The sequence below is a fragment of the Cherax quadricarinatus genome, chromosome 30, assembly GCF_038502225.1.
Source record: "Cherax quadricarinatus isolate ZL_2023a chromosome 30, ASM3850222v1, whole genome shotgun sequence".
In the NCBI taxonomy this organism is placed as follows: domain Eukaryota; kingdom Metazoa; phylum Arthropoda; class Malacostraca; order Decapoda; family Parastacidae; genus Cherax; species Cherax quadricarinatus.
The window spans coordinates 35,309,198-35,327,498 of NC_091321.1; the positions used below are offsets into that span (position 1 = coordinate 35,309,198).

Genomic DNA, 18,301 nt, shown 5'->3' on the forward strand with positions numbered 1-18,301 from the left:
GGTGAGGTGTATCAAATTTTCGTATAGCCTGTAAAGCACTAAGGGAGTCTGAAATGACTACAAATTGTGACACAGGCATGGATGCAATACGGATAAGTGCTACAAGAATGACATGCAATTCGGCCGTAAAAATGCTAGCCGAGGATAATGTCCTCCCACAACACTATCCAGAAACGCTGCTGTGAATCCGATGCCGCCAGAATACTTAGAACCATCGGTGTACACTGTGATGGCATGAGAATGAGAGTGGAGGTGGTCAAGAAAAAGAGCCGGAAGCCACCATAGGTAGTTGGGCTTTAGTGGATGGCAGTGGGAAAGAACAGACACGAACAGCTAGAAAGGGGCAGGGAAAAGTGAGATGCTACATGAACATAGAAAGGTGGTAACTGAAGAGAAGACAAGAGCAAATGGAGCTGGAGAGCAAAAGGGCAACTTGCCGACCATGGCAAGTTGTCTTTAAAGAAATGTGTGGTCTCCACATCAGCCCACGATTAAAGAGCAGTCCCAGAAACCTGCCCATATCACATGCTGGAATATGTGAATCGTGCAAGTACAATGGAATATCTGGGATAAGAGGACGTCTAGTGAAGGTAATGAACCAGGTTTTTGTACCAGAAAATTTAAAGCCAAGAGAAGTGGTCCAATGGGAGACTTGATCTATCACAACCTGAAGGGAGGCTGCTACTAGTTAACAGTCGGCTCCCGAGTAAGCTATAGCAAAGTCATCAACATAAAGTGACGGCCAAACATGCGAAGAAAGAATGGAAGGTAGGTCATTTATAGCTAAGAGAAAAAGAGTAGTGCTGAGGACACAACCTTGTGGGACTCCCTCGGCTTGTACAAAGCTGAAGGAAAGCGAGACGCCAATATGGACCTGAAAATGTCTATTGGACAAGAAAGCAGTGATGAAGTTTGGTAGATTACTGTGGAGGCCTAAGGAGTGGGCATGGGCTAGGATGTTATTCCTCCAAATGGTGTCATATGCCTTTTTTAGATCAAAAAAGATCGTTAGGACAGAGTGGTTGTTAGCAAAGGCATTTCGAATATATGTATCTAAGTGGAGCAAGGGGTCTACAGTAGAGCTGCCTTCGCGAAAGCCATATTGGCGAGGGGAAAGGCTATTGTGTGTCTAAGAACCACATCAGACGTCTATTCACCAATCGTTCCATCACCTTGCAGATTACTCTGGTCAGAGCAATGGGACGATAGTGAGGGGTGTCAAGTCCTGAGGTGCCCGGTTTGTGAAATGGTAGTACAATAGCTGATTTCCAGTGTTGAGGGAGAACCCCTCGCTTTCAAATTAGATTGAAAAGACGTAAAAGAACGGGAAAGGCCGTAGAATGGAGATGAAGCATACTCATGTGGATACAATCAGGTCCCAGTGCCGATGGCCGGCAAATGGAAAGCGTGGACTCCAATTCTAGAAGAGTTAAAGGTATGCCACATGGCTCCAATCCATCGGAGGAGAAATCTAAGGGTCATTGCTTTTTGATGGGTTTAGACGCAAGAAATGAGGAACAGAGGTGAAGCCCTTGGGAGATACGGACAAGATAGTCTTCAATTGTTGTGGGAACTTCTAAGGGTTCTGGGACATCAGCTCCGGCAACCCGCAAAATGGGAGCTGGGTCCGGAGTGTACTTACCTCACAATTTCTGCACCTTCCAAATCGCGCACAAAAGGGAAGACGAGTTAATGGTAGACATGTAGTCTCTCCAACTAGTGCATTTAGCATCGTGGATGATGTGGTGAGCAACTGCCCTTGCCCACTTGAAATCCAACAGATACAGCACGTTTTAAACACACTGCATGGGCACATGCAGGAGACCACCAAGGTGCGCATGCTGAGAATGCCTACCTGAGGTTTCAGGGATAGGATGCATCACTGCAGTTAGGACTAAGGTCAAAAAGTGGTGTGCCACTTCATCAGTAGAGGATGAAAGGGGTGTCCTCACAACAGGTGGTAAGATTGGAGTACAAGTCCCAATCTGCTCGAGCAAATTGCCAACGAGGGCTACGAAACGGTTAGCATACATGGTAGAAATCAGAAAGATGGCAAAGCAATCACTATCATGTAAATCTGGAAGAACAGGCCACCCGAAATCAAGTGCAATGGGCGAGAAAAAGATAGAAAGATCAAAGGAGGAGAGAGATTGAGTGCGAGAATCAAAATGGGTAGGAGCACCTGTGATTTAAACATGAAGAGGATGTGAAATGAGAAGAGTCTCTAACTGATCACCACGAGAGTTGCAATGGGACCCTCCCCACAGGTGATGGTGAGTGTTAAAATCATCCAATAACAATATGGGCAGTGATAGAGATGAAATTAAAAACGTGATTTCAGAGATACAGAATGCATGAGAGGGAAAAAGATAAAGAGAGCAAACTGTAAACCATCGGTGTAAATACGAGCTGCAGTATAATGCAAATTGGAACGAACAAAACTTGTTGATAAGGTATATCAATGCATAACAAGAAGGGCGCTTTCATTAAATGATCCGTCAGGTAAAGGATAGGAAGAATGTAACAGCAAGTAGCCTGAAATGGAGTGAATGACAGCAGAACGAATTTTGGGTTCTTGCAACCCAACACATGCTGGAGACAACTGAGAGAGCAACAATTGGAGTTCTCCTCGGTTGCCTCCAAGGCCACGAATATTCCATTGTAAAAAAGACATTATGTACAGAAAAAAATGACAATAAGAAACGATAAAACCTGTGGGCTTTTAGGATCAGTAAAGTTAATGTGTGGGGGCAATAGTAAGAGTATAAGTGTAAGCAAGGAAGAATTAGAATATTGAGGAGGAATAGATTGTTGCATGGGCCGTAAAATAGAAGGGGTAGAAGGAGGCGTGTTGGTGTCCGTTGGGGGTGTCGTCTCTGCTATATAGTTTGAGATAGCATCTAATGTCTCAGTTGATAAGAAAACCGACGATGCCATAATGTCAGAGACAGGAGAGGCATTGCAGGTAAAGTTTGGAGGAAGTGTGGAGGTCTGAGGGGGGCGAGGAATATGAGCCTGGAGAGATGTGTTGGCTGGGTGAGAAGAGTCCTGCAGTATAACAGAAGAGGAAGGAGGATGGAGAGTAACTATGGAAGAAGATGCAAGGGGGATGAACAAGAGGAGAGGGAACTACACTAGAAGGTGTGAACCTCCACCTTTGTGTGAAAGCTGGAAAGGGGGTGAGAACTAATCTCTGGGGTAGAAAATAGATTCCATACAGGTGATGGACGCGAAAATAGTGTAGGTCTGCAAGGTCTAGTAGATTGAGAAGTAAGCAAGCGAGATGAAGTAGAAGTAGAAAGTGGTGCAGAGGTAGGAATGTCAGAGGATAAAACTACAAAAGCACTAGAAGCTGGGGTGACCCCAGAAGACACGAACGCAGAGGGATTGGAAGGTGGGAGGACCGTCGAGGTTGGAGGTCTGTGGGCTGCTCGAGCATACGGGACACAAGAAAGTTTTCCTTGATGGTAGAGCTGAGAGACTGCCATAGTGTAAGGCCCTCGCACCCTTTAAGGTAACTGATCTCTCGTTTCTTATGATAGATCTGGCAGTGATGGGAAAAGGAAGTACGAGGTTCCTTGCAATTGAAACAAGAGGGGGGAAGACTACAAGATGTATTGGAATGAACTGCCCCACCTCAGATTGGGCATTCTGCCTCAGATCTGCAGTGTTTACCAGGGTGCCCAAAATGCCAGCAATTAAGACATTGTTGGAGAGTGGGAACGACTTGACGGACCTCTAAACGATGGCCCGCAATACAGACAGAGGATGCATGTACACGGCAGTCGAAGGTTAAACAAGTGATGTTACTAGGAAAGTGCCTCCTCCCACAATTGGGCAGGCTGTATGTATCTACCTTAAAAATTGCGAGATTTTGATGGACTAACTGTTTTAAAATATCGTCGCAAGACAAAAAGTCACTTTGTACAATGGTACGTGGTAAGCCACAGTACTACTGCAAGAATTATGATAACATACCAGTTGCCTACGAGCGGCGACTTGTATGTTATCAATGGAAGTGATGCAGGAGAGAGCATGAGCTTACTCTCAATTTTGTACTGTTACAAAATGTACATGGTTTGAAGAGTGTGGAAAGATGTATTTTGGCCAACGTGCCTTAAAAGTGTTTCACCAATTCCATGAACAGACATTATCCATTTGAGATGTTTGTAAAGAAAAGAATTTTGTCCATTGTGCACTCGTTAGCCCAGTACACAAAGGTAGCGAGTGTTGTGTAGGTCGTTTTTGAGTGATCAATGAACTGTCATCAGTAGGTTGTCTTGGACGTTTAGTAGTAGAACTGTGGGCAGTCTGACCCAAGGGAGGCGGGTGATCTGAAAACCATTGCACCGTATTAGGGGAAGCCGGACTGTTACACCCTTTTGTCAATTTTGAGTAGACAGTTTCTACTTGTTATTGTTGCATGTTATTTTTGCTATTGCACTTAATATTATATTCAGGAGTAATTCCATTAGTAGCTAAAATGGATTTACTCGACTTTATAATATTATCTGGTCGTATTACTTAGCTTTGTACATACGTTATTTAATTATTCCAAACTGCTGGTGCGACCTGGCCAAGCACCAGTAGGTGATTTGAGCTGCTCAACCCCTTTTCTGACCGAATCAAAGTGGGCTGGTAAAGCCTCACTTTAGTCAGTTCATACCTTCCTCTCGACCAGGAAGAGTCCAGGGAAGTGTCTACCTCTAGACCAACATTTGCCTCCCTAGAAAATACCAGGAATTTTCAGAAACTCATTGCTAAGACTTATCTCGGTTAGAGAAGGCGGTTGAGAAAGTGAAGCCAAGTGAGCAAGCCTCTGGTGTAAGAGGGTTTATTGCAGAGTAAACCCTACGTAAGAGCTCTATCAATGTGGTGTTTTTAAGGAACGCCTGTGCATATACATATATTGATATTTCCTGACTCACTCAGAGCCATTTGTAAATACTTAACCTAGTACTGTGATGTTTTAATGAGGAGTGGGATAAGTGGATTTATTTGGTTATTATAGTTATTAATAAATTAAATAGAAACCAAGGAAATTTCTTTTCCTCCACGAATGAAGACCCATAGACGAGCTAAGTTTGTTAGTTTGTTACGAAAAGCACTATAACCAAGGGACCAACTATGTTCGTAACACGGATGCACTGTGAAAGGCATGCTAGAAGTAGCGGCATGGACAGAAATGGGTGATGCTGCAGCACCTGGAGCAGGTGACGAAGCGTCACTGGCAGAAGGTACAGGGGAATGAGAAGAGTCGAGAGAAAGGACCAATAACGAAGCCGGGTCAGAACAGGGTGTGGGATCACAAAGGGGTCTGGGAGAAGGAACGGTTTCATTGGGTGAAGACTCCATAATAAACATGCTTCTTCCATGATATCTCCTTGTTATTTTTAGAAAAAAAGAAAGAAGGAAAGAAAAAGAGGGACAGCAGAGGGACAGCTACTAGGAGGCATGGAAGTTCACCCCCTCATCTGAGAGGGCCTGGGGCCCACGGGTATTGAATATTCAGCATGGAACCCATGCAATGCCCTACCCTTCACACCAGTAAACCAGCAGGATAGCAGCCTCACATCTACTGAGCCACCTCAGCGGACAAAAGTGCTCTGAAACCTGCCACAAAGCATACCTTCTTCTGCTACCACCTTCCAGAACCGACAGGCAGCTTCTGGAGATACACCCATTATGTGAAAAGCACCCCATTCACTTCTCGTAAATCCAGGAAGGGAGCAGGGCACCTTCAGACAATTCAGATTCCACGGCAAACCACAACATCCCTGAGGGACCCCCCAGAGTGGGATGAACCCCCACACACTTCCCCCTACCTAGGAACCTTAATGCCTGAGGGGAGGACCCCAGAGACTACAAATGGGACAGGAAACAAGGGGAGGGTGTGGAGAGGGGAGGAAAGGGGGAAAAAGGAGAGGGGCATGTGGAGGGTGGGGTAGGAAAGGGAGGATTGAGGGGGTAATTAGTTTCACTCTGAGAAAGGAGACCAAAAGGTCTAATTCCTCAGACGAAGAGCCTTTTCACCATGCCAAGGAGACCCCCCCCCCCCCCTTGAAGAGGTCACTGTTCGTAGCTACAGGCAGATAATTACATTAATATATCACTGGTTGTTGCAAAACTGCACCTATAGGGAATATTGATTTTTATTTAAAAAAAAGACAGATCAATAATTTTTAACAGACTATAATAATTGATGATCTAATCAATATTTTTAAATTTGTTCTTTAATTAGAACTTACATATTTTTTGTATTCATTCCAATTTATTTCTGTCAATTTAACCAACTACAAAAAAGTCATGATAGTTTATTCTTGGTTATAGTAAATTAGATTTCGTTAAAAAAGATAAAATACCGACAAGTTGATGAATAATAACGACCTATAATGAAATAAACTAACGACCTACGGTAAAGTTGGAGGCTGGACAAATATTAAACATTTTACTGAGATGTATTTTTTTTTGGTTACATAATTGTGTTCATGAATATAATAGAGGATTTTAATACTTCTCCATTTAATGCTTTTCAGTTAAGTCTATATATTTCAGAAACTCTGAGACTCTACCCTCCCGCCACCTTCGGGGAACGCCAGTGTACCAGAACCTTCAAGTAGGTCTTACATTCACAATTTACATATAGTAGATCTATGTAGATCTAAGTAGATCTATGTAGATCTAAGTAGATCTATGTCTATGAATAATAATGAAGATAGTATTTTAAGGGTTTAAATTAAATCTAAATATAAATTGGCTGTTGTGGTTCCAATATGATGTTAGAGGAGGAGTGTATAATGCCCAGGATGGTCTTCTGATGTTTCAAGAAATGGTGTAGGTTATCCTGGGTGGTAGTATTCTTCCGATGTTCTGAAATCTCCCATTACTACTTGGTTGTAGCACCTCAAGTATGATGTTATAGGTGAGTAGTAGTCGTAATGTCCTAGGCATCTACCCTAGATGACCAAAAAGTTGAATAAGTATAACACTGAAGAAAGAAAGGCGGTATTTAATGCCAGTCATTACTGGCAACCAGGACAATAAACAACGAACAGTAATACTCCTGGTAGATCACCTTACCTGATCAGGAGAAGAGTGGAGGTGAAGTGACTCTCCAATCTTCAACCCACACCAGGTAAGCTTAATACTACCAGGAGTAGAAATTAAAGCACATCAAACACCAGAAAATGGAGTTTCGCCGCAGTCCGCTAGATGGACGTGTGGGCAGTAATACGCTAATGGTTCCTGGCTGTGAAGGCTTACTCAGCCCAGTCAGATCCTAATTAAGTATTTAACAAGACTGGCTCCTCATTATGTAAATAAATGAGAAGATAAACACTTGTTATATAAGAATTCAAGTGTTAATATAAAACAATTAAACATGAAAATTAATCCTATTTGAAGAAAAATTAAATATATAAACATGTGATTCAAAGCTAATTTATATACAGATGTTGTGTGTAGAATGGTGTTGTGCCGATGTTCTTGGCACAGAGTTTTGATGGATTCATGGAACCCAAAGCCGTTGTTGATAATGGGGGGGGTCACAGCTGGTCATGACTCACAAGCGACGGTTTCCACAGTACAATTCTGATACATCATTCATCGCTCAACCCTTGGGACGAGCGGACGTGTGCTGAGCCTGGCTCCTACTGACAACTGGTGGAAGCTTAGTTTTCACAAAATGGAAAAGCTGGATCGTCGTCAGGTAGACACAGTTGGCATAGAAGTGGTACATGGGACTGTGCCTGCCCAATCTGCTCAGCTTTTACTGCCTGCCATAATCCATGACACCTATGGTATAGCGACTGAAGAGCTGTATGGTGTGGCATTGAATGGGGCATACAGAATTTTCGTCAAGTTTCACACCACCAGCGTTTATGAGGAGAAGGTCGCCCAGTACCAAGATATTTGTATGCCTGTATATCCTGCTGTGATTGTGAGACTACACAATGTGTCCCGTCATTATACATGGATAAAGATAAGAAATGTGCCTTTTGAGGCTGATGAGGCGGACCTGCGTGCTGTGTTCAAAAGATATGGGACAGTATACATGGCTACGATGGGGAAGTGGAAGGAAGGAGAGTATGCTGGTATGCCTGAGGGAAGTTTCACTTTGAAGATGACACTGAGGTATCCTGTTCCCTCTTACGTTCAATTAGACGACTTCAGGATGCAAGTGATGGTCACCTACGAGAGGCAATGTCAAACTTGTTGCAGTGCAGTGTGGTTGTCAGCAGAGTACTCAGGAGGCTGAACGTCACAAGGAGGCCCTGGAAGTCCAGGAGAAGATGGCAGAGTCAAGGATGGAAAAGACTTTGTCAAGACCGGCTTGGAGTGTGGAGGTGGATGAGTCGGAATTGATGGAGGATGCATGTGTGATGCTTTCGGGAGAACTGCACTCTTCGGGGCAGGTACCAGAGGAGGTGGGTGGAGTGATGCCTGGTGAAGATCGGGATGTGGAAGCCACAATCGATATGGTGCTACATGACCTGTTAGGCACCCCAGGTGGGGTGTCCATGGAGGGACTTGAGTGTGCTTTTGAGTCTGCTGTGGACCGGGGAGACGTGGAGGGAGGACTGTCAGAGGCATGAGTAGATGCTGCTATGAGGAACTATACTGTGGAGGCAGACGTCCGCACTGATGGCCTCCAGGAGGATGTAATGGAGAAGGATCGTGGGTCATGGAAGAGAGAGGCTGTTCTCTCAGATATGGATGATGTTCTATGCCAGCACAGTGTTCTGGTAAAGAGGTGTGGGCAGATGAAGCGAAGTGGGGTTCTGGGGGAACCACGGGCAAGAGACCTGTGAAAGGATTGAGAGTCAGATGGTGTCCAAGGTGGTAATAGGAGGAAAGTGGAAAGGGGTGTGCCAGTGCCTAAAGGAAAACATCCTATGTCGGCTTCAGGAGTCTCATTGTAAATATTAATAGTTGGAGAGAAGAGAAGAAGTGTAAATGGTTTAGTGAGTTTTTAGTAAGGTATCGTGTAAATGTTGTGCTTGTGCTACAACACAATCACAAACCAGGTTGTATGTTGATGATTGAGGGGTATACTGTTTTCGTGGCACATACTATGAGACTGAAAGAGGGTGTGAATATTTTGTTGCGGGAGACTAGCCCTTTTGTTGTGCATCGTTGTGAGGAGGGTGGGGAGGGGAGGGTTATATTGGTAAATTGGTGTCGGGGAGGGAGAGGGTGCCTTTGTGTGTGTTTATGGCCTGGTGGTGGGGGACAGTAGGGTTAAGAATGAGTTTGTATGGGATGTTTGGTATATCACCTACGGTCGGTTCCTGCAGTTGCTGTTGTGGGAGGAGATTGGAATTGTGTGATACTTCGTAGGGATGTGGAACCATGGGGAGCTGGGTATTGTTCTGTTGTTTTGGGGGATCTGTTAGCAGGGATGAGGTTGGTAGATGTGGGGGGGGGTGCTGTGTGGGAGGTGGGACACACCTTTGTGCCACAGGGGTATGCTGCAAGGCTAAACTACTTATATGTGACTAGGAAGGCAGAGGTTTAGAGAGTGTGTTGGATGTGGACTTTTCAGATCATAGGGAATTTTTGGTTGAATTGGGGTGGGAAGGACTGCCTACCAGGTATGGGAGTTACTGGAAATCGAATGTCCAGTTGCTTAATGATATGGAGGGGAGGGCCTTATTTGCATGATTGTGGGAACGTTGGGGTGACTGTGCAGGGGTGACTGTGGAGGGGGATGTGCTGAGTTGGTGGGATACGATTTCTAAGAGGAAGATCCAGGAATTCTACATTCAACAGGTGAAGTGTGAGAATCAGTTCGCTTATGGGCTTGTCAGGTATCTTGAGGGGCAGTTAGGGGAATGTTATGGGAGAGGGCGAGGGGGTGTGGGATACCATGTTGCAGAAATAGAGGGGTTGAAAGACAGTATCAGGGTATTGCAAAATAAAAGGTTCGATGTGGCGTGGGTGTTGGGGGGTTAGAGAAGGTGATTTGGGGTGACAGGCCGTCGTCATGCGTCCTGCGAGGGCAGAGGTGTCAGTGCATTGCTACAGAAATGGTGGGGTTGCATGTGCATGAGGAAATGGAGGGGTATAGAGAGGGGCAAGAGTTGGTCACTACAGAGAGTTTGGGTGGGTATGTGGATGCATGGTTCAAGTCGTATATGAGGAGTGTTGGTGTGAGAGAGGAGGCTTTACAGGATATGGGGGAGTGGGTGCAGTATGTGCTTGACAGGGGGGACAGGGCAGAGTTAACATGGAGGAGGAGGTATGGATATCATTAATGGGCACGAGTAGGGGTAAAGTGCCGGGGATAGACGGGCTGCTGAGTGACTTCTGCATACAGCATTGGGGTGTTTTAAAGGGGTTTTTAGTGAGATTGTTTAATGTGATGAAGGAGAGAGGTGTGTTGGGAGAGTTGCAGGTGACAGCGATTGTGATCTTGGTCCCAAAGGGGGATCATCAGTCTGCAGTGGAGAATTATCAGGTAATATCGTTCATTTGTGCAGATTACAAATTATTCGCAAAAAATATTCGGTAATCGATTGAAAAGAGTCATTGGTACAATTATAATTGGGGTCAATATGGGGTACCGGGAAGGTCAATGTATGAGGGGCATGTAGTCAATAGGGGGTTTATAGAGACTATGCGAGAGGGGAGGGCAGGGTGTTAGCACTGAATTCGAGGGCGGCGTATGATAGTGTCAAAAGGGAAGCGTTGTGGAGAATTATGAGGTGGCAGGGGTTTGGGGAGGAGATTATGCATTGGGTGTGTACTTTGTATCAAGAAGTGGGTATGTGTGTACAGATAAATGGGGGAGGATCGTATGTTCGGATAGGCAGGGTATTGCGACAGGGTTGTCCTCTTTCAGAGATGCTATTTGCGTACTTACCGGACCCATTTTATATGGTGGTGGAACAGTGTGTGAGGGAGAGGAGTGGAGGATGATAGGTGTGGTGGGAGACCTGGCATCATTGGTTATGTCGATGATACGACGGTCCTAGCATGGGGAAGTGAGAGATTGGGGAGCGTGGAGAGAGTCGTGGATGTTTTTGGGGTGGCAACAGTTATAACAGTGAACATGGATAAGTCAAAGCTCATGGGGTTAGGGGACTGGGATGGAAGGGTAGGTGAGGGTGCCAGTGAGAGGTGGTGTGTTGTGAACTGGGTAAAGATTTGTGGAGTTGTGTATATCAGGGATGTGCATACGGCGAGGGAGGTTAATTTGAGGAGTGTTGTAGATCGAATGCTGGGGAGATTAGATGGTTTACAGCCGGCTCATCTCATGCTACACCAAAGGATCACAGTGGTCAATGTGCTTCTCTATAGCAAAATATGGCACATGGCAGCGATGTTCCCTTTGGCGCAGAGGGATGTTCAGCAAATGTTGAGTAGGGTCTTCCATTTTATTTGGGATTCGGGATGTGATTGGTTATGAAGGGGGGTAGTAATGATCCTGGTAGACCAGGGTGGGCTGGGGTTAATTCCTTTGGAGTATAGATTGAAGAGTGTTTATTTGAAGCATGGGTTCCTGGGGGCATGTGGGGTGGGGGGGTTGGGCATTGTGCCGGAGGATATCCGGAGGTGGTGGAGGGGTCGGGATTTGCAAGATTGTGAGGACATGTTACGCATCTTAATGCTTGTTAGAGATCCAGTCACACGAGGATCGGGATTATGGAGAAGGCAGTGAGGCCTAGGGAGGTAGTGGTCATGGAAGGGGTGTATCACATGTATGCATGGAAAGACATTTGGGGTCAGTTGAAGAGGTTGCACATACAGCCACATGCGAGGGAGATTATGTACCAATTCCTCCATTGGGTCTTTCTGTCGGGGGTGGCTTCATGTAATAGACGGATCAGGGAGGGAGGGGTGTGCCGGAAGTGTGGGGGGGGCATGAAATGGCTTTCCATATTGTGCACTTTTGTGAACGTTTAGGGGTTGTGCAGGAACGGTTGGGGCGAGTGTTACAGTTTGTGTGAGGGGAGGGTTGTCGGTTTTGTGAGCGCTAACTTTAGATGTAGGTTCAAAGAGACGTTGCATACTTGGTTGTGGACATCGTTTTTATCTCTTGGGCAATGCAAGATAAAGGGGTGGTGGAACGTAGGATTGCCCTAGCTGCGACCTTTTATAGGACGAAGTGTCATAATAGGGACCTATATGGGGGTAGGTGGGAGAGGGATTTTCCAGCGGGTTACAGGGATTTCACGATGAGGGACTTCCGAAATTTATAGTGTCAGGGGTACTGACGGGCTGGTCTCCTCGGGGGGGGGGGGGTGATTGTATGCCTGATGTGTGTGTTGCCGCAGATCTGCGTGAGTGTGTGTGTGGGGTTAAGGTCCATTGAATGTACCTAACTTTTGAGGGGTCGCCTTATTCTGTTGTATGTGTGAGGGTTTGGCTGGAGTTTGAGTGAGAATGGTCTTTGGTTCTATTGGGCCTAGCCTGGTGTGTTCTCTGAGTTCATGTCAATCTTGTGTTCATGTAACATATGCATGTGGGGCTTGATGGCTCATCATGAACTTCTTATGTACTATGTGTGAATGGTGTTTGTGTTGAGTGTGCATATACGGCCTTATGGACATATTACCATGTGCAATATACTTATCGCAATTGAATGGTTATGTTTACTGTTATTCATGTAAGATGTTATGGCTGCTTAATATCAGAGCATACTGGTTTCTTTGTCCGGGCACACGGTTCTGGCATTTTATTCCTATGTTATATATGTGCTCAGCCTGTGGATGTCTGTGGAATGCTTGGCTTATGACTTTTCTAGTTTTGCTTTGTGTGGGTTGTGGCGAGGCGTGTGTTTGTTGGGGAACTTACTGTGAGGGGTTGTTAGTTGGGTAAGTGTTTGTACTATGTTTATGTTGTGTTTATGATGTAGAATATTTCTCATTGAGTAATATGCAGGTTGTGCACAGTCATTAAGTTTATAGAGAATGTTTTTCTTATCAAGTTATGACTTGGAAATATGTAAAGACATTGTTATGTAAACATTGTATGCTTGATAGGATTCCGGATTTAATGGATGTTTTATAAATTACATTATGAGCCCCTGTTGCCGGGAAATCCTGTATGTTATGTCCTTGTTGTGTTCTTGCATAAATGGAGTTGGTTTTCTCCCCTTGTTCATAATGTTACGTTTTGATTATAAGCGATATTTTCTAGTGCCTTTGTGTAACCTATATTGTATCTGTTAACATTGTGTTGTGGTATGATGCTGTTGTACGTCATAAGGAATGGAGGTTCATTTAATTATGTATTGTATTTTCAATAAAATATAAAAAAATACGATTCTGATATGAGGTGAAATTATCCTCTGACCACCACAGTGTTGTAGACGTCTAGTAGCCCGATAAGAGACCAGGAACACTGGCGGAATTACACTGGGTAGCTGGGTGTGTAGCTGGCTGGGTTGATGGGTTAAGTGTGGAAGAGGTAGGTCTAGTGTAGGTAGTTTGATCTAGTTAAATGCTCTGGATCTTTGCCAGAGCCCTACCCAGGCCGACAAATCAAGGCTAAAATGAAGAAATAAATACAGTTACAACCTGCTGGGTAATCACTCACACGATAGGCTTATGGTCTTTAAGAGAAATGGTGAGGATTAACAAAAATGACTAAATTCAAAGCAAGGCAGGAATAAACACAAGTGTACAGCCCTAAATAAGAGTGAAGCTCTTATCAAGATAAACTAAAAAAAAGAATGAATTATACAGGAGCAGAATGCATATAGGTCTGATGGAAGCAGCCAGTCAAGTGATTCCTCTACTGGCTCCAGACACACATGCCACCTCCAACCCTGTGTAGAGGGTGGGTGTCTAGCGGGAGCTAGACACCCACCCTACCTAAACTAGCAGACTGCCCAAGAAACTACCATCACCATACATTCATACTTCCCTACTCCTATATACTGAACTTTTCCCTCACACTGGCCGTCTGAACAACCATAACCCCACTTAAAATACCGGCTTTTCCCTCACAGTCTCATATATAAGATAAATTGTTGAAGTTTTTATTACAGTGACGATGTTTTCCCTTCTAATTTTTTTGGGGCAAAGTGAGGTGTACATCTATAGACGTATTTTTAAACAAAATAATTCTCGATGTAAAAATATGTATATTATGATGAACTATCACATTCTTCATAAAGTTAAACTAATGCAGGATGAGCTGATGCACAACGAAATGTGCACCGAGTGTAGTGAGTTCGAAAGAAACTCAATATACGTTGAAAAAAAACTACAAACACTGAGGAGGTAAGATACTTGACAGGAATCAAACAAGTCTGTTGGCTCAGCTATTTTAATTATTAACAATATTCGTAACCAAGTTTGGTCCTCAGTATATAGAAAAAAACAACAGAAAATACCAACAATGCATTATCTTTACACGTATAAACAATTTTATAAGCAGACACACACCAGTAGCACTGCCAGTATCCACTCATCATAACTGCAATAACAAGTTGACACTAAGATAACACTGATCATTGCCAAAAAGTCGAGCATTACTCTTAACAGAGTATGTTACGAATTTTTAAAAAGAAAAAATAAATAAAATCATGAACTTCTTGAGGTTCTTTGTGGAGTATTTTTTTAACCTTAAATAAAATTTGACTGTGTCTTCCATACGTCCAAGCAAAAATCAATTATATATGTCAATATAATACCCAAAAATGACCGAGGGAAATAACAGATCACTTAGTCCTCCGTCGTATTGTTTATGAGATGCTTCTGCTAAGTCATGAAATATACACACCATTTAGGTCGAAAAATTGCTAATATCGAAAATAAAATGTTATGGGGTAGTAACATGAAATACTGCCTGACACTTAAATTATTCTTAACCTTGAGTCGAATTAAAGACTGAAAGTCTTTAAGACACGTATTAGGAATCATTATGTTCGACGTGGGCGGGAGAGTAATTGGTTGCCGTACGGGTTCATTGGGTAACTTGAAGGGCAGTTGCATATTTGTTATGGGGGTGGAGTGGGTGCTACCCTGTGGTGGAAATTGAGGGATTAAAGGACCGTATCTGGGTTTTGCAAAAATGGCTGTTTTGATGGCACACGAGTGCTGGGAGGTATGGAGGAGGTGCTCTGGGGGCACCGGCCATCGGCTTGTGTTTTGAGGGAACAGAGGCAGAGGAGAGTGGCCACAGAGATGATGGGGTTGAGTGGGCAAGTACGGATGGAGGGGTATCGTGAGTGTCAAATATTGGTCGTGACAGAGGGTATAGGTGGATATATCGGTGCTTGGTTCAGGTCGTATATGGTGAGCTTGGGTATAAGTGAAGTGGCTTTAAGGGACATGGGTGGGGGGGGGGGGTCGATGCAGTGTATGCTCGAGAGGGAGGCCCTATTTTGGAGTATGAGATTTGACAAGCCTTGCCTTGTTGGGTGTGACCTCGGGTAAAGCTCCGGGCATAGATGGTCTGCCGAGCGATTTCTACGTCACGAATTTGGGGATATTAAAGGAGTTTTTGGTGAGGTTGTTTAATGTTTTAAAAAGGGACTGGGTGATGGGAGAATTGCAACGGACAGCGGTCGTGATGTTGGTGCTAAAAGGGGCCCATCGGTCCACAGTGCAGGATTGTAGGACTGTATTGCTTATGTGCGGTGATTATAAGTTATTTGCGAGAATTTTGGGGAATCGGTTGAAAAAGGTGATTGATAAGGTCATAGACAGGGGACAGTATGGGGTACTAGGTAGGTCTATGTATGAGGGGCATGGGTTGATATGGAGTTTTATGGAGAAGTGGCAGGAGTCGGGTGGAGAAGGAGTCTTAGTGCTGGGTTGGCAGGCAGCATATGGTAGTGTCGAAAGAGATGCGTTGTGGCAGTTCATGAGATGGCAGAGGTTTGGGGAGGAAATCGTGTCTTGGGCATGGACCTTGTATAAGGGGGCGTGTATGTGTGTGCAGGTTAATGGGAGGGTAGGGTCGAAAGCTCAGATGGGTCGAGGATTGAGAAAGGGTTGTTCACTTTTGCAATTATTATTCCTATGTTTTCAGGATCCATTTTATAGGGCAGTTCGGCAGTGGGTGAAGGAGGGTATGGTGGGTAAGGAAAGCAACGGGTGTCCTGGCATTGTGGGTTAAATAGATGATATAACAGTCTTGGTAGGGGGGTGAGGATTTTCGGCAGGTTGGGAGGGTTGTGGCTGAATTGGGGAGGTATGGGGGTATGGTTTGTTTGCAATCGTGTCATTACGATTTCTTGAGTCATGTTGACGGCAGTGAAGGGACTTGAGCTAGAGTTCGTCACGGCCACGCTAGCTGGAGATTCGTCTGTAAAAACTTGCATTTGTGGTCACAGTGGTGCCTGTGCTAACCTTCCTATGGTGTAGAAATATACCTAGTTGGATGAATCTTATTGTGGCTAGCTGGTCTAGTGGCTAACGCGACGGGCTGGAGTTTTGAGACTATGACCGCGGGTTCAATCCCGGCCGGGGGTATGGTAATGTGATAAAGACGAGGTTCATCGATCTTGGGGATTTGGTACAGGTGGTGGGGGTTATGGGGGTAGGTGGAGTGTGGTGGATCAGGTTAAGGTTTGTGGGGTCATGTAAGGAATCCGAGGGTGGCTCGTGAAGTTTGTTCGGTGAGAGTTGTGGATGTTGTGTTGAGGAGACTCAGAGGATTGTGGCCTTCGCATCTCACGTTGTGATTGGGTGATTGTTTCTAACATACTATTGTATAGTTAGATATAGCATGTGGTGGTCATGTACCCTTTGGTGCAATGTGAGGTCAAGAGGTTGTTGCATGGGGTTTGGGATGTGAATAGTTAAGTAGTGGGGTGGTTACAATACAATTTACGCGTACAACCGGGTGTACGGGAGCTGATGTTTCGATTTTTACACGGGATTTTGCCATCAGGGGTTGTTTATTTAATCGGAGGCTCAGGGAAGATAAGCAGTGTCAGGTATGTGGAGGGGAGGATACGGCATTGCATGCGATTTATTTTTGTGAATGTCTTGGGGTTGTGAGGGAATGGTTCGGTTGAGTGATTCGGTTGGTGGGAAGGGGAGGGTTGTAGGGGTTGCAGGTGTTAGGCTTAGATATGAGAGGGGTGGGGGTGAAGGTTAGGAATGCAGTAGCATATCTGGTAATGGATTTCATGTTTATATCTTGGGCAATGAGGGATGCAGGCGCGGATGAACAGATTAAGGTATTGGCAGAAACTTTTTACCTGTCTAAGTACCGTAATAGGGAGGTTTATAGGGGGAGATGGGAGAAAGAATTTTCGGAGGGTTATTGGAATTTTGAGTTGAGGGGGTAGGCGTGCATGAGTGTGGGTATGCATGTCATAGGGGTTCTAGAAGTGTGTACAGGGATACTAGTATGTTAGTGAGATGCTTTTCTCATCGGTAATGTTGTTACTATATGTTCTTGTTTAAGCTCCACCATATGGTTGAGTGGAGTAAGGTATACAGGGTTCTAATATAATGTGTTTAGGTACTGTGGTTGATACACCTCGGGGTAGCAGCTGTAAACCTGAAGGTGGACTGCTGACTTTAAGGACACTATGATGTATGGAATGCACAGTGTGACATTAAAGAGTGTGCGAGTGCAGAGTGACTCTCTAACATTATATTATATGTTTGTCCTGTTAAGTAGGATTTACTGTTGTGGAGTCTTATGTGTGAAATTTGTGGTTTCAAACTCTGTGTCAAATGTTATATATTTGTGTATTGCTATTTTGTGTAATTGATTTGTATTCATTGTATGTTCGAAGGTGTGGGACAGATGGATGCCCATGAGGTATTGTTGAAGTACTGGTATGGTTAGTGTGTGTGTGAGTGTATATAAAAATTCTTTGTATAAGGAAATCGTCCATTATGTCCGTTGTAATAATTCCTTTTCATCAAGATTAATGTTTTACGGGGTTCACTGTAATCTTAAATATTGAGATAGCTTTATCATTATTTGTGACTTGGACAAATATTTACTGTTAAAAGCATGGAATTTAAGTGTAAGCAATTTTTGTTGAATGGTGAACATAGTACGGATATATTGTGCTTCGGTTGGCCTTTGTTGCCGCTATGTTCGTGAAATTCCATATTTTCATTTTCTTTTTGTAAAAGTACGCTTGTTTCTGTAAGCTGTGTGTATAATGTGTACATATAATGTGTGTGTTGGGGCTGCTCACCTTAGTAATGCAGATGTTCGGTGGATACCTGCTTGAGTATGGTTAATTATTGTGTGTGTACTTAGGCAAAATATAAGTGGCAGTTGGTATGCCTTTCCATTGGGGAGGGGAGAGGTTAGTGTGTGTAGGATGCATAGTGTATATACTATGGCATGGTGCAAACCATGGTACTAGTTG

The 18,301-nt window shown here is 44.3% G+C and overlaps 1 protein-coding gene across 3 annotated transcripts in view; it reads left to right on the forward strand.

Annotated features, from left to right (window-relative positions):
• LOC128692544 (cytochrome P450 9e2-like) overlaps positions 1 to 18,301 on the forward strand; it is a 108,223-nt gene that overhangs the window by 60,039 nt on the left and 29,883 nt on the right. For all 3 annotated transcript variants that reach the window (XM_070090098.1, XM_070090100.1, XM_070090099.1), the window contains one exon: positions 6,556 to 6,616. In XM_070090098.1, coding sequence (XP_069946199.1) covers positions 6,556 to 6,616 — 61 coding nt within the window. The remainder of the gene's footprint in view (positions 1 to 6,555; positions 6,617 to 18,301) is intronic.